Source organism: Delphinus delphis, chromosome 10, assembly GCF_949987515.2.
Source record: "Delphinus delphis chromosome 10, mDelDel1.2, whole genome shotgun sequence".
NCBI classification, from domain to species: Eukaryota; Metazoa; Chordata; class Mammalia; order Artiodactyla; family Delphinidae; genus Delphinus; species Delphinus delphis.
Window position 1 is genome coordinate 5,464,268 of NC_082692.2, and position 18,158 is coordinate 5,482,425.

The 18,158-nt window shown below is 48.1% G+C and overlaps 2 protein-coding genes across 2 annotated transcripts in view; both read left to right on the forward strand.

Annotated features, from left to right (window-relative positions):
- SNRNP48 (small nuclear ribonucleoprotein U11/U12 subunit 48) overlaps window positions 1–18,158 on the forward strand; it is a 578,580-nt gene that overhangs the window by 131,697 nt on the left and 428,725 nt on the right. The gene's annotated exons all lie outside the window — the stretch shown is intronic.
- BMP6 (bone morphogenetic protein 6) overlaps window positions 8,233–18,158 on the forward strand; it is a 146,189-nt gene continuing 136,263 nt past the window's right edge. The window contains exon 1 of the mRNA XM_060023670.2: window positions 8,233–9,663. Coding sequence (XP_059879653.1) covers window positions 9,057–9,663 — 607 coding nt within the window. The 5' untranslated portion in view covers window positions 8,233–9,056. The remainder of the gene's footprint in view (window positions 9,664–18,158) is intronic.

Consider the following 18,158-nt stretch of genomic DNA (forward strand, 5'->3'; position numbering starts at 1 on the left):
AGAGTTAGCTAGTTATGACTTGCTCTGCCCTCCACCCTAGTTCACTTGTCAATATGGTAAATTCCCTAGATTCTGCATGAGATTTGGAGAAATAATGCCACATAAAATCCCAAACGGCCCTATCTACTTACTTCCGGAATATACTGTATGAATCTTATTGGAGTGGATCTTGCTTATTCAGTCAAAGGAAAAGTGAACATGTGGTCATCAACAGGCAGAAGGAGTTATTTCTAAAAGAAACTATATTTAAAAAAAATCCTCTGAGGATTCAACGCAAGAAAAATTTCTCCAGATACTATTGCGTTTTTTTTCTATTAAACTATGAGCACTGTATAGCCCTCTATTTCCATTTTTGTCTTGTCTCCTAGGAACCTCAGAGAGAAATACAATGCTTAATTTCTGTTATGATTTTAGATACCTTCATGGTTATTTGGTTTCAACCTAATAATTTGGTTTCCTTCTTTATCTTTAACCGTTACCTCTATTTTAATAAGTTACCTCTATTTGTGTTTGTGACCATACGGAATTTAAGTTAAAATCAGTTAAATCATGGACTCCATATCATAACAACAGCGACAAAAATGACTCTTGTGCAGTCGTTGGTGGAAACCGGCCTGGAACCAGCATTTTGCTGTAGATCGTCAGTATGTGGGTGCTTAAAAGTTGACTCCCGGAGAGCCTCCTCGTCCCTGCAGTTCCCCCGCCCCACGGAGAGACACCTGGTGGTCTATATGGGGACGACCCTCTGGCCCTTCAGGCAGCACCGGCAGGGATGACAGGAACCCCAGCAGCACCGGACAAACCACACAGACCATAATAATACCACAAAGCCCCTGAAAAGTAAGTTGCCATTGGAACCACGGCCAACAAAAGGAGGCCAGGACTTGCCAGCTAGACCTAGGCAGGGTGATGCCGGATAAAAGATTTAAGTAGGACCCAGAGACTCATAACATAATAGAATGCCCAAGATGCAAAAGCAAAGTAAAAACATACCAAAACAAACAAGCAAAGCAACACCCCCCGCCAAACCCTCCAAGGAATCAAGAAAATGCCAGCGTGAAATGAGAAAGGACTGTTCACTGACACCACTACCAAGACCAATCAGATGTCCAATGATCTCATCTCACCCAAACCAAGGTTGTAAAAGCAGCTGTCGTTGAAAACGCTTCAACAGTCAATTACAAATTCCCTGGAAACACATGAAAAAGCAGAACATCTCAGCAAAGAAACAGAAGTTATACATATATGAAAAAGAACCAAATGGAAAGAATACAATCCCAGAGATAAAAAGCTCCCCAGATGGGCTCTAGTAGAGTGGAGATAACAAAGGATAGGTGAGCAGCAGGACACCAGCAGAGTTCCCCCAATCTGAAAAAGAGAGGAAAGAGATGGATAAAAGTGATTAGAAACAATGCCATTATACATCTATGTGGAATAAAGGCACATAGTATTACTTTCTACAGCAGAGGAGGTGGCCAAGTTTTAATGATTATATTTTAAGATTAAAGCTATAGGAACAGTCTTTCAAATAAACCTTTTATTTTAGCAGAATTTAAAATTTACAGAAAAGTTGCAAAGATAATACAGAGTTCCTCTGTCTCCCATCCCCAGTGTCTCCAGTTGTTAACGTCTTACATTATTATGGTATATTTGTCGCAACTAATGAACCAGTATTGATACATTGTTATTAACTAAATTCTACCCTTTATTCACATTCCATTATCTTTTCCCTACTATCCTTTTTTTTCTGCTCCAATATTCCATCCAGGATACCCCATTTATAGAAGTCCTTTTAAAATTAATTCTTAATGGCCAAACTTCGTGTCTTGGAAGAGATTGATATTCCCAAGATGGAGCTATTATATAACTATCTAGAGAATATTGTGGGAAGGCTATCAGGGCACTTGTCTTGAAGCTGTTCTTGGGTAGCAAGCACTCTTTATTTTGAGCGGCTTTTGTGATGGAGACTACAGGTTGGCTAAAGTCCCTCAGGCCACGCCTCGTCACTGCCATCATATTGACCCACAATCATTAGGGCATGAACACTTGTTTTCCTCAGTCCACTGAAAATTCACACTACTACCCCATGCCTTATGCAGTGAGGGAGATGGTGTTCTACTGGCCCTATACAGGGGGAGAAGTAGCTGGCGCTCTTGTTTTTACCTGCAGTTGGTGAATCCTCTTGGCATTGGGATCTGCCTTCAAAATGTGTCCAGGATCCCACCACTTCTCTCTCCACTGCTTCCATCTGAGGTCCCCTATGAGCCATCATCATCTCCCGCCTGAGTATTAGCGAGACTTTCTTAACTGACCGCCCTGATTCTGCCCTGGCAACCCTATAGTCTGTTCTCAACACGGTGGCCTGAGTGATTCTGTTAAAATTTAAGTCAACTCATGTCATCTGCTCAAAACCATTCAGTGACCCTCCCATCTCACACTTTTCATTGGTGGTGGTGGTGGTAGTCCTTTACTCAATTGTCTTTTAATCAAAATTTTTATTGCAATATAACGCACATGCAAAAAGTGTACAAATGATATGTGTACCACTCAATGAATTATTAAAATCGACCACTCCTGTTATAACCACCAGTCAGGGAATGGAATAGAACAACCTTAGGAACGCGCCACTTAGTTTCATTCTTACTCTTCTCTCCAAAGGTAACCACTAACCTGACTTCTAGAATACTCTGTTTTTGAATTTTGTATAAATGGAGTTGCGATATGTATTCTTTGGTGTCTGGTGTCCTTTCTTCAACGTTATGTTTGTGAGATGTATCCATGTTGTTATGCCATCTTGTGCTTTTTATTTTTTGTTTTGTTTTGTTTTTTTTTTGGTATGCGGGCCTCTCACTGTTGTGGCCTCTCCCGTTGCGGAGCGCGGGCTCCGGACGCGCAGGCTCAGCGGCCATGGCTCACGGGCCCAGCCGCTCCGTGGCATGTGGGATCCTCCCGGACCGGGGCACGAACCCGTGTCCCCTGCATCGGCAGGCGGACTCTCAACCACTGCTCCACCAGGGAAGCCCCATCTTGTGCTTTTCAAAAGGTGAATTCTTTACAAGGACACCCAGGATCCCATGCCACCTTGGCCCCCAGTGCCCACCCTCTGTGGGGCGCTGATGTAATTTTCTACTATTATTCCCCTCTCTTCTCTGCTCTAACCTCACTGGCCTCCTTGCTCTTCCTCAGGCTCATCAGGCATGCACCTGCCTCAGGGCCTTTGCACTTACTGTTTTTCCACTGCCCAGAAAGCTCTTCCCCCAGATATTCTCAGGGCTGGTTCTCTTTCCCCTGTCGGACGTGGACTCAAGTGTTGCCTTCTCAGTGAAGCCTTTCCTGACTACCCACACTCTCTACAGCCTCTTCCTTGTTTAATTTTTCTCCACAGCACTTGTCACTGTACTATATACACATTAGTTTCCTGTTGTTTGCGAAAGAAATCCCACACCTTTAGTGGCTTAAAACAACACATACTTATTATCTCAGAGTTCTGTTGGTCAGAAGTTGGTAGGTTTTGTTTCTCTGCTCTGGGTCCCACCAGGCTGAAATCGAGGAATCAGCTGCCTGGGGCTCCTACCTGGAGTCTCTGGGTGAGAATCTCCATCCAGGCTCATTCAGGCTGTTGACAGAATCCAGAATTAAGACTGGTTTCTTTCTGGCTGTCGGCTGAGGTCTGCTCTCATTTCTAGAGGCACCTGTATCCCCTGGCTTGTGGCCCCTTCACCTTTGAGGCCAGCAAAGGTGGCTCCAGTCCCTCACAGACTGCTCTGTCTCATCTGTCTCCCTCCTCTGCTTTTTAGGACCCCTGTGATTACACTGGGCTCACTTAATAACTCCAGGATAATCTTCCTATTTTAAGGTCACCTGCTTAGCAAACTTAACTCCATCTGCAAAGCCCCCCCTGAAATGTAGAGTAACATATTCACAGGTGGAACACCGGAGGCAAAAATCATGGGGACAACATCCTGCTTACCCAAATATATTTTCTTAGTTATTTTGTTTATTGTCAATCTTCCCCTCTAAAATCTGACTCTTTGATATCCCCAAACCTAGAACAGTGCCTGGCACACGTTAGGCGCTCAAATATTTGTCAAGTGAATGAATGAATACAGACTGGGTGATTAGTATCGACATCTGCCTTCCCGTTGGTATACATCTTCTCAGACTTTCTCTTCCTCTTTAAAAGATGGCCTTGATTTTCATTTTAACCTGATTTTATCCAGTCACTGTGGTTTTCCCTGCCCGCTACACCCCTGGTTACAGCTCTGCTAGTTAAGGGGACTGGCAGAACAATAACATCATATTTTCATGAGACCTCCTAGTTGACACACAAGAGGCACATCGAGGACAGGACACATCCAGAGGGAACCACAGGCGGGGTGGAGCTCAGAGGCCTCAGGCACTGCCCAGTGGAGCTAAATGTCCAGTGATTTCTTGGAAAAAAACTTCAGGGATTGTAGAGCTAGTCATAGAAATATGTTAAGCATTGTTTTACTCAGTACAAAAAAAAAAAGGGTTTACTCTGCCGACGTCAGTTATCCAATGAAAATTTCAAAAATGAGTATTCTAGATGTTTCTGAAGATTCTGTGGCTGGTGAGGATAGTCTGAGGCACACATCAGTAACAGATTTGCCGTTTGGGTTACAGTGTGGAAAAAAATCTCTGGAAACAGATTTATGTATTAGTTTTTCACTTTGCCACCAGATGTCCTTCATGAGTAGGAAAATATGATGGCTCGAATGATATTTTGAAGTGTGAATGCCCAGCATTTTTTAATAGTTGACAGTGAAAGGAAAGTGTGAGTGAATGTAAGTGTTGCCACAGACTTTTGGATGAGACACGTATTTTGAAGGCTGCCTTACAGGTGTAGCTTTTAGAAGCAAAATGTTTATTTAACTCTCAAATTTTCGTTTCTCGGTGCTCTGCAAACATTTACTTACCATATTTCCTTTTCACGCAACTCCAGATTGATATTTTGAAAGTTGGAGCAAATTATTATATTGAGAAATTCATATGAGGAAATACTCAAATCCTCACATGAACGTTAAAGATAAAACTGTGATGTTTTAAGTGGAGTTGCCCGAGGATTCCAGGTGAGCAGACCTCAGGCTTTTAAGCACACGAGCAGCATAGCTTATAATACCGCCACGTTAAATTAATTCTAAAAGCGGCTACTTACACCTTTAGGAAAGTCAGTTGAAAGGGGCCCAGGTATGATTTAGCATAAAAATCAAAGACTGCAATTGCAGTTTATTGCTAATAAGATAATTCAAAGGAAAGCATAGAGTATAGGGTATTTAATGTATCAAATTAATAAGCAGCATCCTTTAAAATAGAAATTATTTGGTCAAGGGTGTCATGAATGTAAACTAGAAACCCTCATAATACGAAAGGAACATGGGTAACTCCTCTCTTAAAGGCTTTGTCGTGTGGATTACCCTGTGCGTTGACGGACACCTGGGTACAGGATTTTCGCCCTAACCCCATACCACCAAAGGCACAGGGTAGTCCTTCACTTTACGGTGAGGGTTCCTCACTCATTTCGTGCGTGGGAGTGGGACAGGCAACCTTGTCCAGAAAACTGAAGGCCATCTGCATGAAGTCAGCCAAGCCACCAGATGTTTGATACAGATTGGTTTCTACATCCGGCTTCTTGACCGAATTCCTCCTCTTTCCACCCAGATGTTTTGGAGGCCCATGCAGGGAACTGAAGGAAGCTTGTCCAGGCACACAGAGCAAGGGGCAGTGATATTTTCGTGTCCTGCAGGGGGCGAAGTTCCCTCTGATTTCCCTCCGGTCACACATCCCAGCAGACTCCAGAGCCAGACCTGTTCCTCTCCCTCACTCCCTCCCTCCGGAATCACATCTGGACTTTGCCCAACCCCTTGTCCCGGGACTTCTGGGGATTGTTGAGGTGGGTGATGGGGAGTGGTCAGAAAAGCAGGGGGTGGGCGAGGTCGTGGTTAGGGGTCCCTTATCTACTCAGCGTTCCGATAGGCTTGAAGAAACAGTGGTCCCAATTTTGAAGTTATTAAAATTTCAGAACCATATCTCTTTATGTCCTTTGCCCCTAATGTATCCAAGGTCGTGTCTGAGTGTTTCCTGACAAATATGTGCACATGTTGGGGGCGGTGGGGACGTGAGGCGAGCACGCCCTCTTCTGTGGTCCTCGGTTGAATGTCACCATCTTTATGATCGTTGTCATAACTCATGTCACATATTTCCCCTCTGGCTCTTAAGCGAGTCGTGTGCTCTTGTGTTTGTCGTTGGGAGGCACCCCCTTTTTCTCCTGTCATGCAACAGGGCCTGAGAGTCCATCTTGGTTGAGATGGGAAGCCCGTGGCAGACGTGAATCAGGGTTGCTGCTCAGATGTTAATTGATAACAAGTCACTAAGGGCCATTTTGGACCCATGTCGCAGAGGTCCATCTACCGCTTACCAAGTATCCAAGACTAGGGGGAGACGGTGTGTCTGTGTGTGTTCTCCACTGGGTCAGTTATGCGTATATAATAGGTGCACCTGGAATAGATGGCGCCCAGTCAGCTTTTGTGTTTTAAATGGCATAGCCCTTCCCGGGTGCCCTGTGCTCAGGGTTTTTACGGCTTTCCAGTACTTTACCCACAGCCCTGATGGGCTGGAGCTGCTTTTGCTCTGCTTGCGTCTCACTAGAAGTCTTAAGAAGGTGTGACTAGGTTTGAGAAAGGAGGAGGCCCTTGGGAGGAAGCCCACACACACCTGCCGACATTTCACATCTTCTGATCAGAGCTCTTGGCTGCTGGCATATTATGCACTGCAATGATTTTATGGTGGTAACAAGTCCCGGACAGAAGAAAGAAGTGATAGAGGCTAATTCTAAGGGGCCTGGCATCCCAGAGCACGTAGTGACTTACTCCTCTTTTCAGGGGAAAAGAATCCCTGCAGGTGGTTACAGATTGGCCGTCAGTGTGGCTGATGTTGTCTTGCCTGAGATCCGTGGCTACGGGACGTTTGTAAAATTAAAGTCTGTCCTAAAGACCACTGTGTCTGGGCCAAGACAGAACAGCAGCTAAGAGTGAACCAGTGGATGGTGGGATGGTGGGAGGTAAAGACCCTTACCCATTCAACACATACTTTCACCAGGTAAAAGATCATAACGTTTTAAGAGAACTTCTTTCTAGGAACCACCAATAACTGGGCCTTCTTGGATAGGGTGAGGGCAAATGAGTGTGCATGCGGAATGGCAGATGGTGGTGGTGTTGTTTGGGGGAGGGGGCAGTGTCTGTAACTGAGAAGTGAGCCTGCCATGAAATTACAACGGGTTTTACGTGCTTGACCTTGTCTAATGCTCCCAGCAACCCGAGTTTCAGGGCCCTGCCTGTGATCCTGAATGGGACGTGCCAAGACCCTACGCTTACTGAAATCACCTGTACCACCTCTCCTCAAATTTTACTGATCTTGCATCATGTAAATTCGATTGTCTTTCGGTACATTAAAATGCAACGTTAACAGACAAACTGGAGAAGCTCTGAAACATTTCCAAGAAGCTGGGGGCGGGGGGGGGGCTTTTTTTTTTTACTACACTCTCTGATTACACCCTCTTTCTTTTGGGTGCTAGCTTAAGAAGCGAAGCCGAAGCCCAAATGAAGAAATAAACCAAAATATTCAGAGCCCAAGCCCTCAGGACGACGGGTATCGCTTATATTTGGCCCTCTCTCTGGCGTTTGGGAACGGCTTCTCCGAGGGTGTGTCCCAACTTCCATCAGCTGCCTTTGGAAGCCACGTGCACGCTCAACGCCTGTATTACGTCAATTAGAGAAACTAAGGAAGGAATGGGAAAAAGTGATGGTTTGCTGTTCTTCAATTGGTTCAGGTGGCATTGATTTAACAGCTGATTTTACTTTTATTTAGTTAAGGCATCAATTTAGGCCTTTTATGGGATCGTGAAAGGGAAAGGTTCCCATCGGGGTGTTGATCAGATCATTCTTCCTAGCAGTGACCTCTTTGCCTTTGCCACCTCGCCACTCCTCGGGTGCCTCCGAGAATTCTCTGTACTTGAAACCTACGCGCGGCGGAGGCGATGCCTCCCGGGAGGGGGAGGGTGAAAGAAGGGGGCGGGCCTATTTAAATACAGGCGAGACGCGCCTCTTCATTGGCCGCCAGCCTGTCCGTTACCAGGAGGGCGGGGAGACCCGGGGGCTGGAGTGCGGTACCTGAGCGAGACGCGCACCAGAAAGCCCACGTTGGCCGCTGCGGAGAGCGCGGCTCCGAGAGGCGGGAGCCTGCGAATTCCGGCGCCGACGCCGCCGCTCCGCGCACGGGTCCGCTTCCCTCCCGTCCCTTCTGCGAGCGGGGTTTGCAGGGCAGCCGAACGAGCACGGAACGGAAAGCAAGAGCCTCACCGCCTCCGCTTGGGGAGTGGAACGGCGCGCCGAGATCTTGAGGGGGAGCGACAGTGCCGTGCCCGAGGGCGGAGGGGGCGCGGAGTTTGTGAGAGGGAGAAGGAAGTGTAAGCCTCGCGGAGAAGGTGGGCATCTTGGGACGCCTAGTCCGCCACGGCCGGGGCCCTGCGGCGGGGTGAACTTCACGGCGGCCGTGCAAGCCGGCGAGAGGCGTGCGCGGGGATGATGCCCGGCATCCTCCCCAGCTGGTGAGCGGCCCCGCCGTCCGTCCAGCCGCCCCGGAGGGCGCAAAGTAGCGCACGTGCGCGGGCAGCCAGACCCCGGAGAGACTGCGCCGTGACCCGCCCAGGAGCCAGGGCGCCGGCTGCCGCGCGGCCCCGACTCGGACGCACCTGGCCTGGAGCTTGCGCCTCCGGGGACCTGCGCGGGAGCGTGGGGCGCCCCCCCTGCCCCTCCAGCGGCCCTCCCGGTGATCGCCCCCTCCTCCTCCCCTCCAGCCTGGGCAACTGCGGGCACCCCAGACGAACATGAGAGATACGGACTGAGGGCCAGGAAGGGGAAGCGAGCCCGCCGAGAGGTGGCGGGGCTCTTCACGCCCAAGGGCCACCGCGGCCGCGCTCCGGCCTCGCTCCGCCGCTCCACGCCTCGCGGGGCCCGCGGGGCCAGCCCGGCTCGGCGGGGATGCTGGGGCGGAGGGCGCCGTGGCTGTGCTGGTGGTGGGGACTGCTCTGCGGCTGCTGCGGGCCCCCGCCCCTGCCCGCCGCCGGGGGCGCGCTGCTGGGGGACGGCGGGCGCCCCGGCCCCGCGGAGCAGCCGCCGCCGCCGCCGCAGACCTCCTCCTCGGGCTTCCTCTACCGGAGGCTCAAGACGCACGAGAAGCGGGAGATGCAGAAGGAGATCCTCGCCGTGCTGGGCCTCCCGCACCGGCCCCGGCCCCTGCACGGCCTCCAGCAGCCGCAGCCCCCTGCGCTCCCACCGCCCCCGCCGCCGCCGCAGCAGCCTCGCGGGGAGCCCCCGCCCGGGCGGCTGAAGTCTGCGCCCCTCTTCATGCTGGACCTGTACAACGCCCTGTCCGCCGCTGACGACGAGGACGGGGCTTCCGACGAGGAGAGGCGGCAGCCCGGGCCGCGAGGAGGGGCCGGCTCGTCCCAGACCCGGCAGGCGGCCCTCGGCAGCAGGAGCGTCCTGGCCCCCGGACCCGGCGGCGGCGGCGCGTCTCCACTGACCAGCGCGCAGGACAGCGCCTTCCTCAACGACGCCGACATGGTCATGAGCTTCGTGAACCTGGGTGAGGATCTGGGGGAGCGTAGCGACCGGCATCATTCCCCCCCGTCCCCCCTTTCCAGTCTCCCGGGCCCGGGGAGGGGAGTGAGAGGGTGGAGGAGCCCCTGGCGCTGGGGAGCCGGGCTGGCGCGGCGGGGACGCGGGGACGGGCCGGTTGTCCTCCCGCCACCTGCGCGGCCGGGGGCGGCACGTGCGCTCCCCTCGCCGGGGTTGAGCGCTGCGGCGGCGGGCGGGCTGGGACGCTGGGTCCCGAGAGCGGCGCTGGCTGGCGCGTCTTCGTGAGCGGCCGGAGCACAGTCCGCGCTTTTCCCGTTGGTGCCCGGCTCGGGCCACGCCAGCCCGACTGTGGCAGCGAAGTCCGGCCCGAGTGGAGCCAGCTGGGAAGGAGAAAGCTCTTCAGCACTTTCTCCTCCTGTTTTGGTTCTGCATCCTTAACGCTCTGAGTGCCAGTTTTCCCACCGGGACTCTGGGGACTCCGAGAGCAGCTGAGAACTCTGGAAACTTGACATGATTGCGTTTAGTGGTATTCACGGAATTGGGGGAGGAGGGATGCAGGAGGAGGTCCCGAAAGGACCGCGGAAGGCGCGCCAGTCCCGGCCAGGCGGGGCTTGCGCGGGTTTGGGGCCCGACCCCGAGCCCAGTTGGGGTCACCCGCCCAGTGCCTTCGCTCACATGCCTTTGGCCAGTGCCCCAGAAGGCCGAACTTTTGATCAGTGAGGCTCCAACTGCACGGGCAGGGAAAGGGTGCGGGTTGGGGGCCGGGGTTGGGCCCTGAGCTGGTCTGAACCGGTTGCCAGGCAACAGAATGGAAATTCAAGGGCGGCTAAATCGGGCTCAGCCACAAATGTTCTGTGGCAAACCCGGACGGAGTCACAGAGCCTTTACCCCCTTGAGTTTTCTCATCTGTTAATGAGAACGGTGTAAGGAAGACTTTTTCCAGAATCAGTGCCTCCGGTCTGTGCTACTCTTCATTCATAAACTGACTCAGCTTAGCGTAGACAAAGCGATGTAGGGGACGCGTTCTCTGCGGGGAGAAACGGGGCGCAGTAGCCACGCCCCAAGTGGGCGCAGCCGCGCGGTGGGGTGGGTCTCCGCGGACTTCCTTTCCGCTGCGAGACGCGTGGCTCTGGCCGGGCCCCAAAGTGGGTTAGCAGATACTTAGCAAAGTAGCACCCACGTCTCCAAGCCACGTCGAAGACGTCCGTCTTTTAAGGACATTATTTACTTGAATGATTCCCATGGAAAAACTTGAAGCGAATCTTTTACAAGTATGTCTAGGAGATGATTCTCAACTCCGCTGAGCGTTGGGGGAAGGAAGGAGAAGTGGGGCTGAGGGACGAGGTCTGGGAGGATATAGAGCAGGACGATTGACATCCAGGTGGTGCAGAAATCCTCCTGGGAGACTCATGGCACAGGGAGTGGAGTCTCCAGGCCGGCCAGTCTTGCTTCTTGCAGTGCCAGGGTTTCTGATTGGACAGGAAATGTCACAGTGTGTTGGGACAGAATCCAGGGTTGAGCCACCTCCAAGAAGTATTCTAAGGAAATTCTCATGCCAGTCAGTAAAGTTGGGGGGTGGGGAGCGTGGGCGGGAGGAGAGGGACCAGTGCTTTTCCTTATTCTAACGTTTCTGCTGCTCCTGGCTTAGTAAATTCCACCCATCGCTGCCCTCCCCCAAGTTTCCCCACAGCCTTGGGGAAATGTGTTACTGCCTTTCGGGGGTAGAGTCCCAACCTGAACAAAGTGGGGAGAATGGCACTCCTGGCTCCTCCAGGGACAATCATATTATAGTCTCCAGAAAACGGTCCCTAGGCTTTACAACAGGGTTCTCGACCTTGACTGACCATTAGCATCACCTGGGGCACGGAAAGAAGTAAGATGCTGGGCTTCTCCTTAGAGCAGTTAAGTCAGAATCTTAAGCTGGTGAGTTTCTGGCTTTTTTTTTTTTTTTTTTTTTGCCTTAGGTTTTTCTAATGTGTTGCCGTGGTCAAGAAACACTGGTGTGGGAGAACCTGATGTCTGAAGGAAATCAGAGCATCCCAGAAAGCAATTAAGAGCAATGCTTCCTATGTCAGTGGCTCCCAAACATTGCTATACATGAGAATTACCTGGGGGCTTTTGAAGTCCAGATGCCCAGGTGGTACCCGTATCGGTAGTTAACGTGTGAGGTGGAAGCCAGGTATCAGCGTTTTTAAAGATTCCCCAGGTGATTCCAGTGGTGTTTGGGAACCGCTGGTGTTTGAAATTGTGAGAATTAGCTTGAGTAAAGTATGGTGACATTTACTGTGTTTAGTGACCTCCAAATTCTCCCCACTCCTTGCTTTTCTGACCTTTCCGGGTCTATAGGTGGGCACTGCTCCTGAGTCGCACTGCTTGAGGCTAGTTGTCAACTAATCCTGCTAAAGCGATGGTTTAACCTAGTATCTCGTTAGGGATATTTTCATTTTTCAGAAAGATTTGTAAAGATTCAAAAGAACAGCACTGAAAAATTCCAAGAGAACTCAACAGTAGGGTCATTTCAGGCCCGGGACAGGCTGATATGGAAGGAGAAGGATTGCTGGGTAGGGGATTCTGTCCCATGCCCCTCCTGTCATACCACTGGGCTTTCTGACTGCAAGTTATAAGTATCTGTAGGTCCAATCCTGGACTCCACATGGGTGATTAGAGGAGACAATCACTTCCAGGTAAGTAGAATCCAAGTCACAAGCTATGCCACCTGTCAGCGAAGCAGTCCATTTAATCTTAATCCATTTAGCAGTAGGAAAGGGGGATTTCATAATGAGAGGCTAAAAATGTGATAAAATCTGATTATCATAGCTCTGAGCATAAGGACAGTTCATTTGAAGGAAGTAATTGCTTAGCAATGTGGATTCTCTAAATACGGACGCTGGGAGAATTCCACAGGTTTCTTACTCTGTGTCAATGGCGTGTTAGCTACGGCTTTACATGACTCTAAAAACCTATAGAAAGAGGCTACAGCATGGGTTTTAAAGTATTCTTGTATCTACTGAGTTAGGTAAGTTACAAACTGAAATAAGGGAATATGTTACATAGTTGTAAACATCCTTCTTCCCTGGGACAGGGGAGTAACTTACTCATGAAATACATTGAAAATGCTTTGAGCCTTGTCCGTCAGAGTGGTTATGAGGAAGTATGAATCAACAGGATACATTTCTCTTGCATATCCCAAAGGCTGGTCATTTGACTGGCCCACTGTTGTTTATGTTGACGGTTTTAGACCCTCTCTGGGTGAGTGGTCTGGGGATGTGTAACCTCCTTTGTCCTAACCGGCTGGTGTGCAGAGTGCCCGCTGGGCAAGCTTGGTGCACTCGTGAACCTGCATTCAATGTGGGCAACACATGCCATTTTCTACTTGTTTTCTAATGCTAAAAAGTGTCTTGGCAGCCTGATACGCAAGCCTGCCTATTTGGTGACCTTGGAGAAATATCCTGAAATAGCTCAGGTCTTAGCTTAAAATTCACCTTTGTAGAAGCAGCCTTCTCTCACCACTCCATAGAAACTGGCCCTGCTCTCACCCTCACCCACTTATGTACCATCACTGCACCCTGTCTATTTCCTTGGTTGCACTTATCACAAGGAGTATTTTTTTTTCTTTTAAAATTTGCTTACTCATTTGTTTGTCACCCCTCTAGGATGTCAGCCTCGAAAAGCAACCAGGCTTATCCACTGTTGTAACTTAAGTTCCTAACGTAATGCCGAGTGTACAGAAGGTGCTTAATCAAGATTGAATGAATGAAAGTAGACACATTCATTTGCAATTCATATTTCACTAATCTGGAAGGGTATATCTGATGTTTTATTTAGATCATTTACAAATGGTGTACCTGATTTTTATTAAGTAAAACATTTGAGGTAAGTGAAGACATTTAGGACATTGAGATTCATGATATCTGGATGTATATATCATGCTTTATGAATATACCCCTTTATTAGTTACCCATATGTATATTAATTTGTAATACGCATTACATTTGAGAGTAGTGCAAAGGTTTCATTAAATCTCTGCATTTCAGACTTCATTTATTTTAAATTAATGAGGTGTTGATCTGCAGATGGTAGGATACAATGAAATAAAACACTCAAGCTATGGTCAGAAAAAGGAATCAGCGTGTGTTAGTACAAGTAACAAGAAACTTATTGTACTGAAAATACTGGCAATCTTCTGAACAAAATTACTCTCGGGAAACAATTTGTAGAAGAAAAATGGAATACTCCCTCCTTGGATTTGTAACTAGATACACTGTATTGTCTTTTTCTCACAGGATCAGTGGTCCTATTTTTCATTTAAGCTGCCTGTACTTAGGAAGATTTTTGTTAGCAGAAAAGAAACCTGTGCCTGCAGGCTATTCACAGCAAAAATAGTTTGGAGAATTTGGTTGCAATTGTGTGGCTCAGAGAAGGAGTAGATAGTCTCCTAAAGAGATTTCAAATAGTAAATGTGAGATTCAGTGGTATTTCAACAAAAAAAGTTGTACAAAGTGTTCTTCAACTCGGATCAAAGGGCAAGCAGATATCATTGTTTAGACCTTGGATGGTGTTTCCTCTGCTTGTCCTTCTAAGAATGGGTAGAAATCCTTTCGAAATGTGCTGAATCATTCTTGGTTCCTTTGCTTGAGAGCTTACCTCTGATTAGCATGGAGGAAGGATTCCTAGTGATATAAACATCTGTGTAAGTGAAAAAAACCCCAAAGTTCAGCACTTTCTTCAGCATGTAATTGTTTCATCACTGTGTCTTCAGAGTTTAGCTACTTTAAATGTTGGGTTTCACATCAGTATTTTCCTTGGATACGGCAGTGGGAGGGTGAATACTGGATATCGAAGGTAGGACAGCAAACTCTCAGATAACCAACTGCTCTCTCATCTTTGCCTCTCCCTCATCTGTTTATGAAGCTGAGTTAGGAAAGGAAAGCAAAGCAAAGCGAATACAATTTCTTGGGTAATTAACCAGCTTTGTGTAATTTTTTTCTCAAGTCAGTCCTCTAATGTTTCCCATTCTGTATTTAAAAATGAATTATTCCATGGAATGCTCTTCTTTCCTTAATATAAAGCCTTTGCAGTTTTCTTTTTTTTTTTTTTTAATCCTCTCCCTTTTGGGTTTCCCTCCCATGTACATCACCACAGTGCGGTAAGTAGGGTTCCCTGTGCTGCACAGTATGCTCCCCTCAGTTGTCCATTTTATACATAGCATCAATAGCGTGTATATGTAATCCCAATCTCCCAGTTCCTCCCACCCCACCCCTTGCAGTTTTCTCTTAACTTTTCCATTTGGAGCCTTATTCTGAATAAGGACAAGCCTCTCCTCTTGTCTGAATTTGTCACATCACCACCTTCGGTCCCTCCAGCAGTAGGAAGGAAAGTAGGCAGTATTTTAATCGGATCATTGCATTCCTGACTAGACGAAGCTTCCGTAAGTATCTGAGTAAAAGGGGTAGAAACCAACCTAGACACTTCCTAAGATGTGAGTCCTTTGCAGAATCCCATGAGTGTAAACAGCTGTGTTCCATTAACCTTTCTCCCCGACCCTCCCCAGGCCATTACCCTACCCTGCCGCAACCTAGGAAGGCGACATAGTGTCCTGGCTGAGCGGCCGTCACCCAGGGGCTGATAGGGTGGGCAGGTGGCATCTTCTCCTCCCCTTTTGTGTTCCCCATGAAGAGCTGGCGTGTTCCGTTGCCTTCATTTCTGTTTTCATCATGACAGCTGAGTTGCTCTTATTCAAGCACATTTTCTCATAATACTCTTACTTCCTGGCTCCCCCTTCCTCCACCTCTTGCCCTCCGGAAACTTGGGACCAGAAAACGGTCCCAGTCCTACCTGGAATGTATGAAAGTAGTGACAAGTATGTCAAGGAGAAGGAAAGCCGTTCCCGTTTTCACAAAAATTAGTTACTAAAGAACCAGGGCCATATCAACCTCTAGAGTTTTTGTGCGTGCCAGAAATTCTTGGAGCTGCAGAGTTATCCCTGTGTGTCTTCCCCCACAAGCTATTTTTAAAAATGCTTTTTATTTATTTTAATTTTTTGTGTTTTTATCTAAAATTTTTTTTTAATTGAATGTTGTGTTAGTTTCAGATGTACAGCAAAGTGGTTCAGTTACACATATATATCGATTCTTTTGCAGATTCTTTTCCCTGATAGGTTATTACGAGATACTGACTATAGTTCCCTGTGCTCTACAGTAGGTCCTTGTTTATCTATTTTATATATAGTAGCCATGTATATGTTAATCCCAAACTCCTAATTTATCCTCCCCACCCCAAGCTTTAGAAATAAGACATTGTAGGGCACTGAAGCAGATTGGATTTTTTGGGCACAGTTTACTAGTGTTTTGAAAATATTGTTCTCTGCAATTACTCTTTCCACTGTAAATATGTAGTATTTCAGCCTCCTTATGAAGTTAGACTCTGGAGCTGGCTGGGATCACACAGCTACCTTCCATGACTGTTGTTTTTCTGAAGGAACGTGGCCAGCAACAGACAACCTGTTTTTTAAGTTGGGTTTCCTCTATCAATAGGCAGTTGGGGATGATTGGTCCATTTGTGTTATCCATGGGTCCTAGAGTTTACAGCTTGAAAAGGTTCTTGCATATCATGTTTTCTGTTGTGTTTGCAGTTACATCTGTCAGATGTACTCAGAACCGTTTCTTCCTCGCTGCTGGTACATCTTAAGGCTGAGGAACAACCAACAGAACCACAGAGAGAGCCGAACGCGTGAGAGGAATAGGGCTATCGAGTTGTTGGTCAGGTGTGAGTGGATAATTCAGGAGAAATTATAAAAGCATGCAAGACCACAGCCCACGGCAAGAGATGGGGAGCCCAAATCTGGAATTTTGTGGGTTTTCTCTTACTGGATAGCATTCTCTCCTAGAACTCTGCTTTTAGAAAAGAAAAAAACTGTGCATCTCTAAAAATATCCCCCTCTTTGGTATGTCGAAGGACTGTTGACCTTAAAGAATTGTTTTCTGCTCCAAAACTGAGTTGAAAACCATGCTGCCCTGAGCGGCATTGTTCTGCTGATGTCCGCAGGCACTGATTCTCTTCCTGCCCTGCCCATATCCATTATTAAAGAGATTGGGTCCATAATAGAGATGCTATCTAAATTGCATCAGGTAATTCCTGGATGGGTCCCCACGGTCCTGTTATCTCCAACCCAGTCCCAGATGACTGGGTCGAAGACTCCCCTTCAGACATTTTTGCAGAATGAGGTTCTGGTTCTGAGTGGGAGAGCCTTCCTGGCTCTTGGGTTTATGGGCACACGCCCTTGGTTCCTGATCCTGCCAGATAGTTCGGGGATTGTCCTACGCCTGAAATGTCCTTGCTCTGTAGTGCTGATTTTATGTTCAGATTGTTTTCTCATCATCTGAGAGCTCCGAGGGGGGAGGAGCCGGGTGGCTTCACAGCAGGCAGAAAGCCCTGCCCAGGAGCCCTCTCCACACTGCCCTTTGATATCCGCCGACAGCCTTATTATGACTCTCCTACCACTTACCCTTTTCACCTTGTCCAGAATGTAACTTCCAGCTTTAAACATCTGCGCCTGTTGATTGTTATTCCTGTGTTTACAGTCTTGTTGGTTTCCTGTTCATGAACATGGGCTGGCAGAAAATTGACTCGTTTCAGCAGAGCATGAACTGACTGCATCACCCCGTGCTGATGAGGCCGGGAGATTTTTATAATGGGCCTTGCTGAATCTCTGAGACCGCTTACTTTCTCTCCCCCACCCCGCCTTTCAGTCTACGAGTTGAAATAGTCTAAAGACAGAGCCTTGTAAACTACACAGTGAAGGACTGAAAGTTTTACTGGTTTTGCAAATTTTATCGAACGCTCTATCAGGATAAATTAGCAGAGAAGCTGTGCATTAAAAAAAAAAATACACTTTACTTTTTAGAGTAGTTTAAGTCTACAGTAAAATTGAGTGAAAAGCTCAGAGTTCCCACATAACCCCAGGCCTCCGCATGTGCACAGCTCCTCCTGGGATCACCATTCCCCACCAGGGTGGTACGTTTGTTACAGTCAGTGAACCTGCACGGACACATCATTGTCACTCAAAGTCCGTAGTTTGCATTACAGCTCACTCTTGGTGTCGGACATTCTGTGGCTTTGGATGAATCTCTACTGACACGTGTCCATCATTATGGTACCATACAGAGTAGTTCTCACTGCCCTAAAAATCTTCTGAGGAGAAACTGTACTTTCAGCCAGAAAAGCTAATCGGTAAAAATCCTAAGATTCAAAATATGCAGAGTTTGGGGGAAGGGAAACAAAATACCTTTGCTGAACAATATTTTGTTTCTGCTGCTTTACCCCATCAGTGTACAAGTAATTTTGACTGACTACGTAGGCCTTATTTTGTGCTTCCGTGTGTTGACGCCAAATCCATTAGAAATCTCTCTCTCGTTTTTTTTTTAAGTCTAGGAGTTTAAAAATCTTTTTTCGCCCACATACTTTCAGTGAGGTGTCTGTCACCATAGTACCTAGACAATCCCT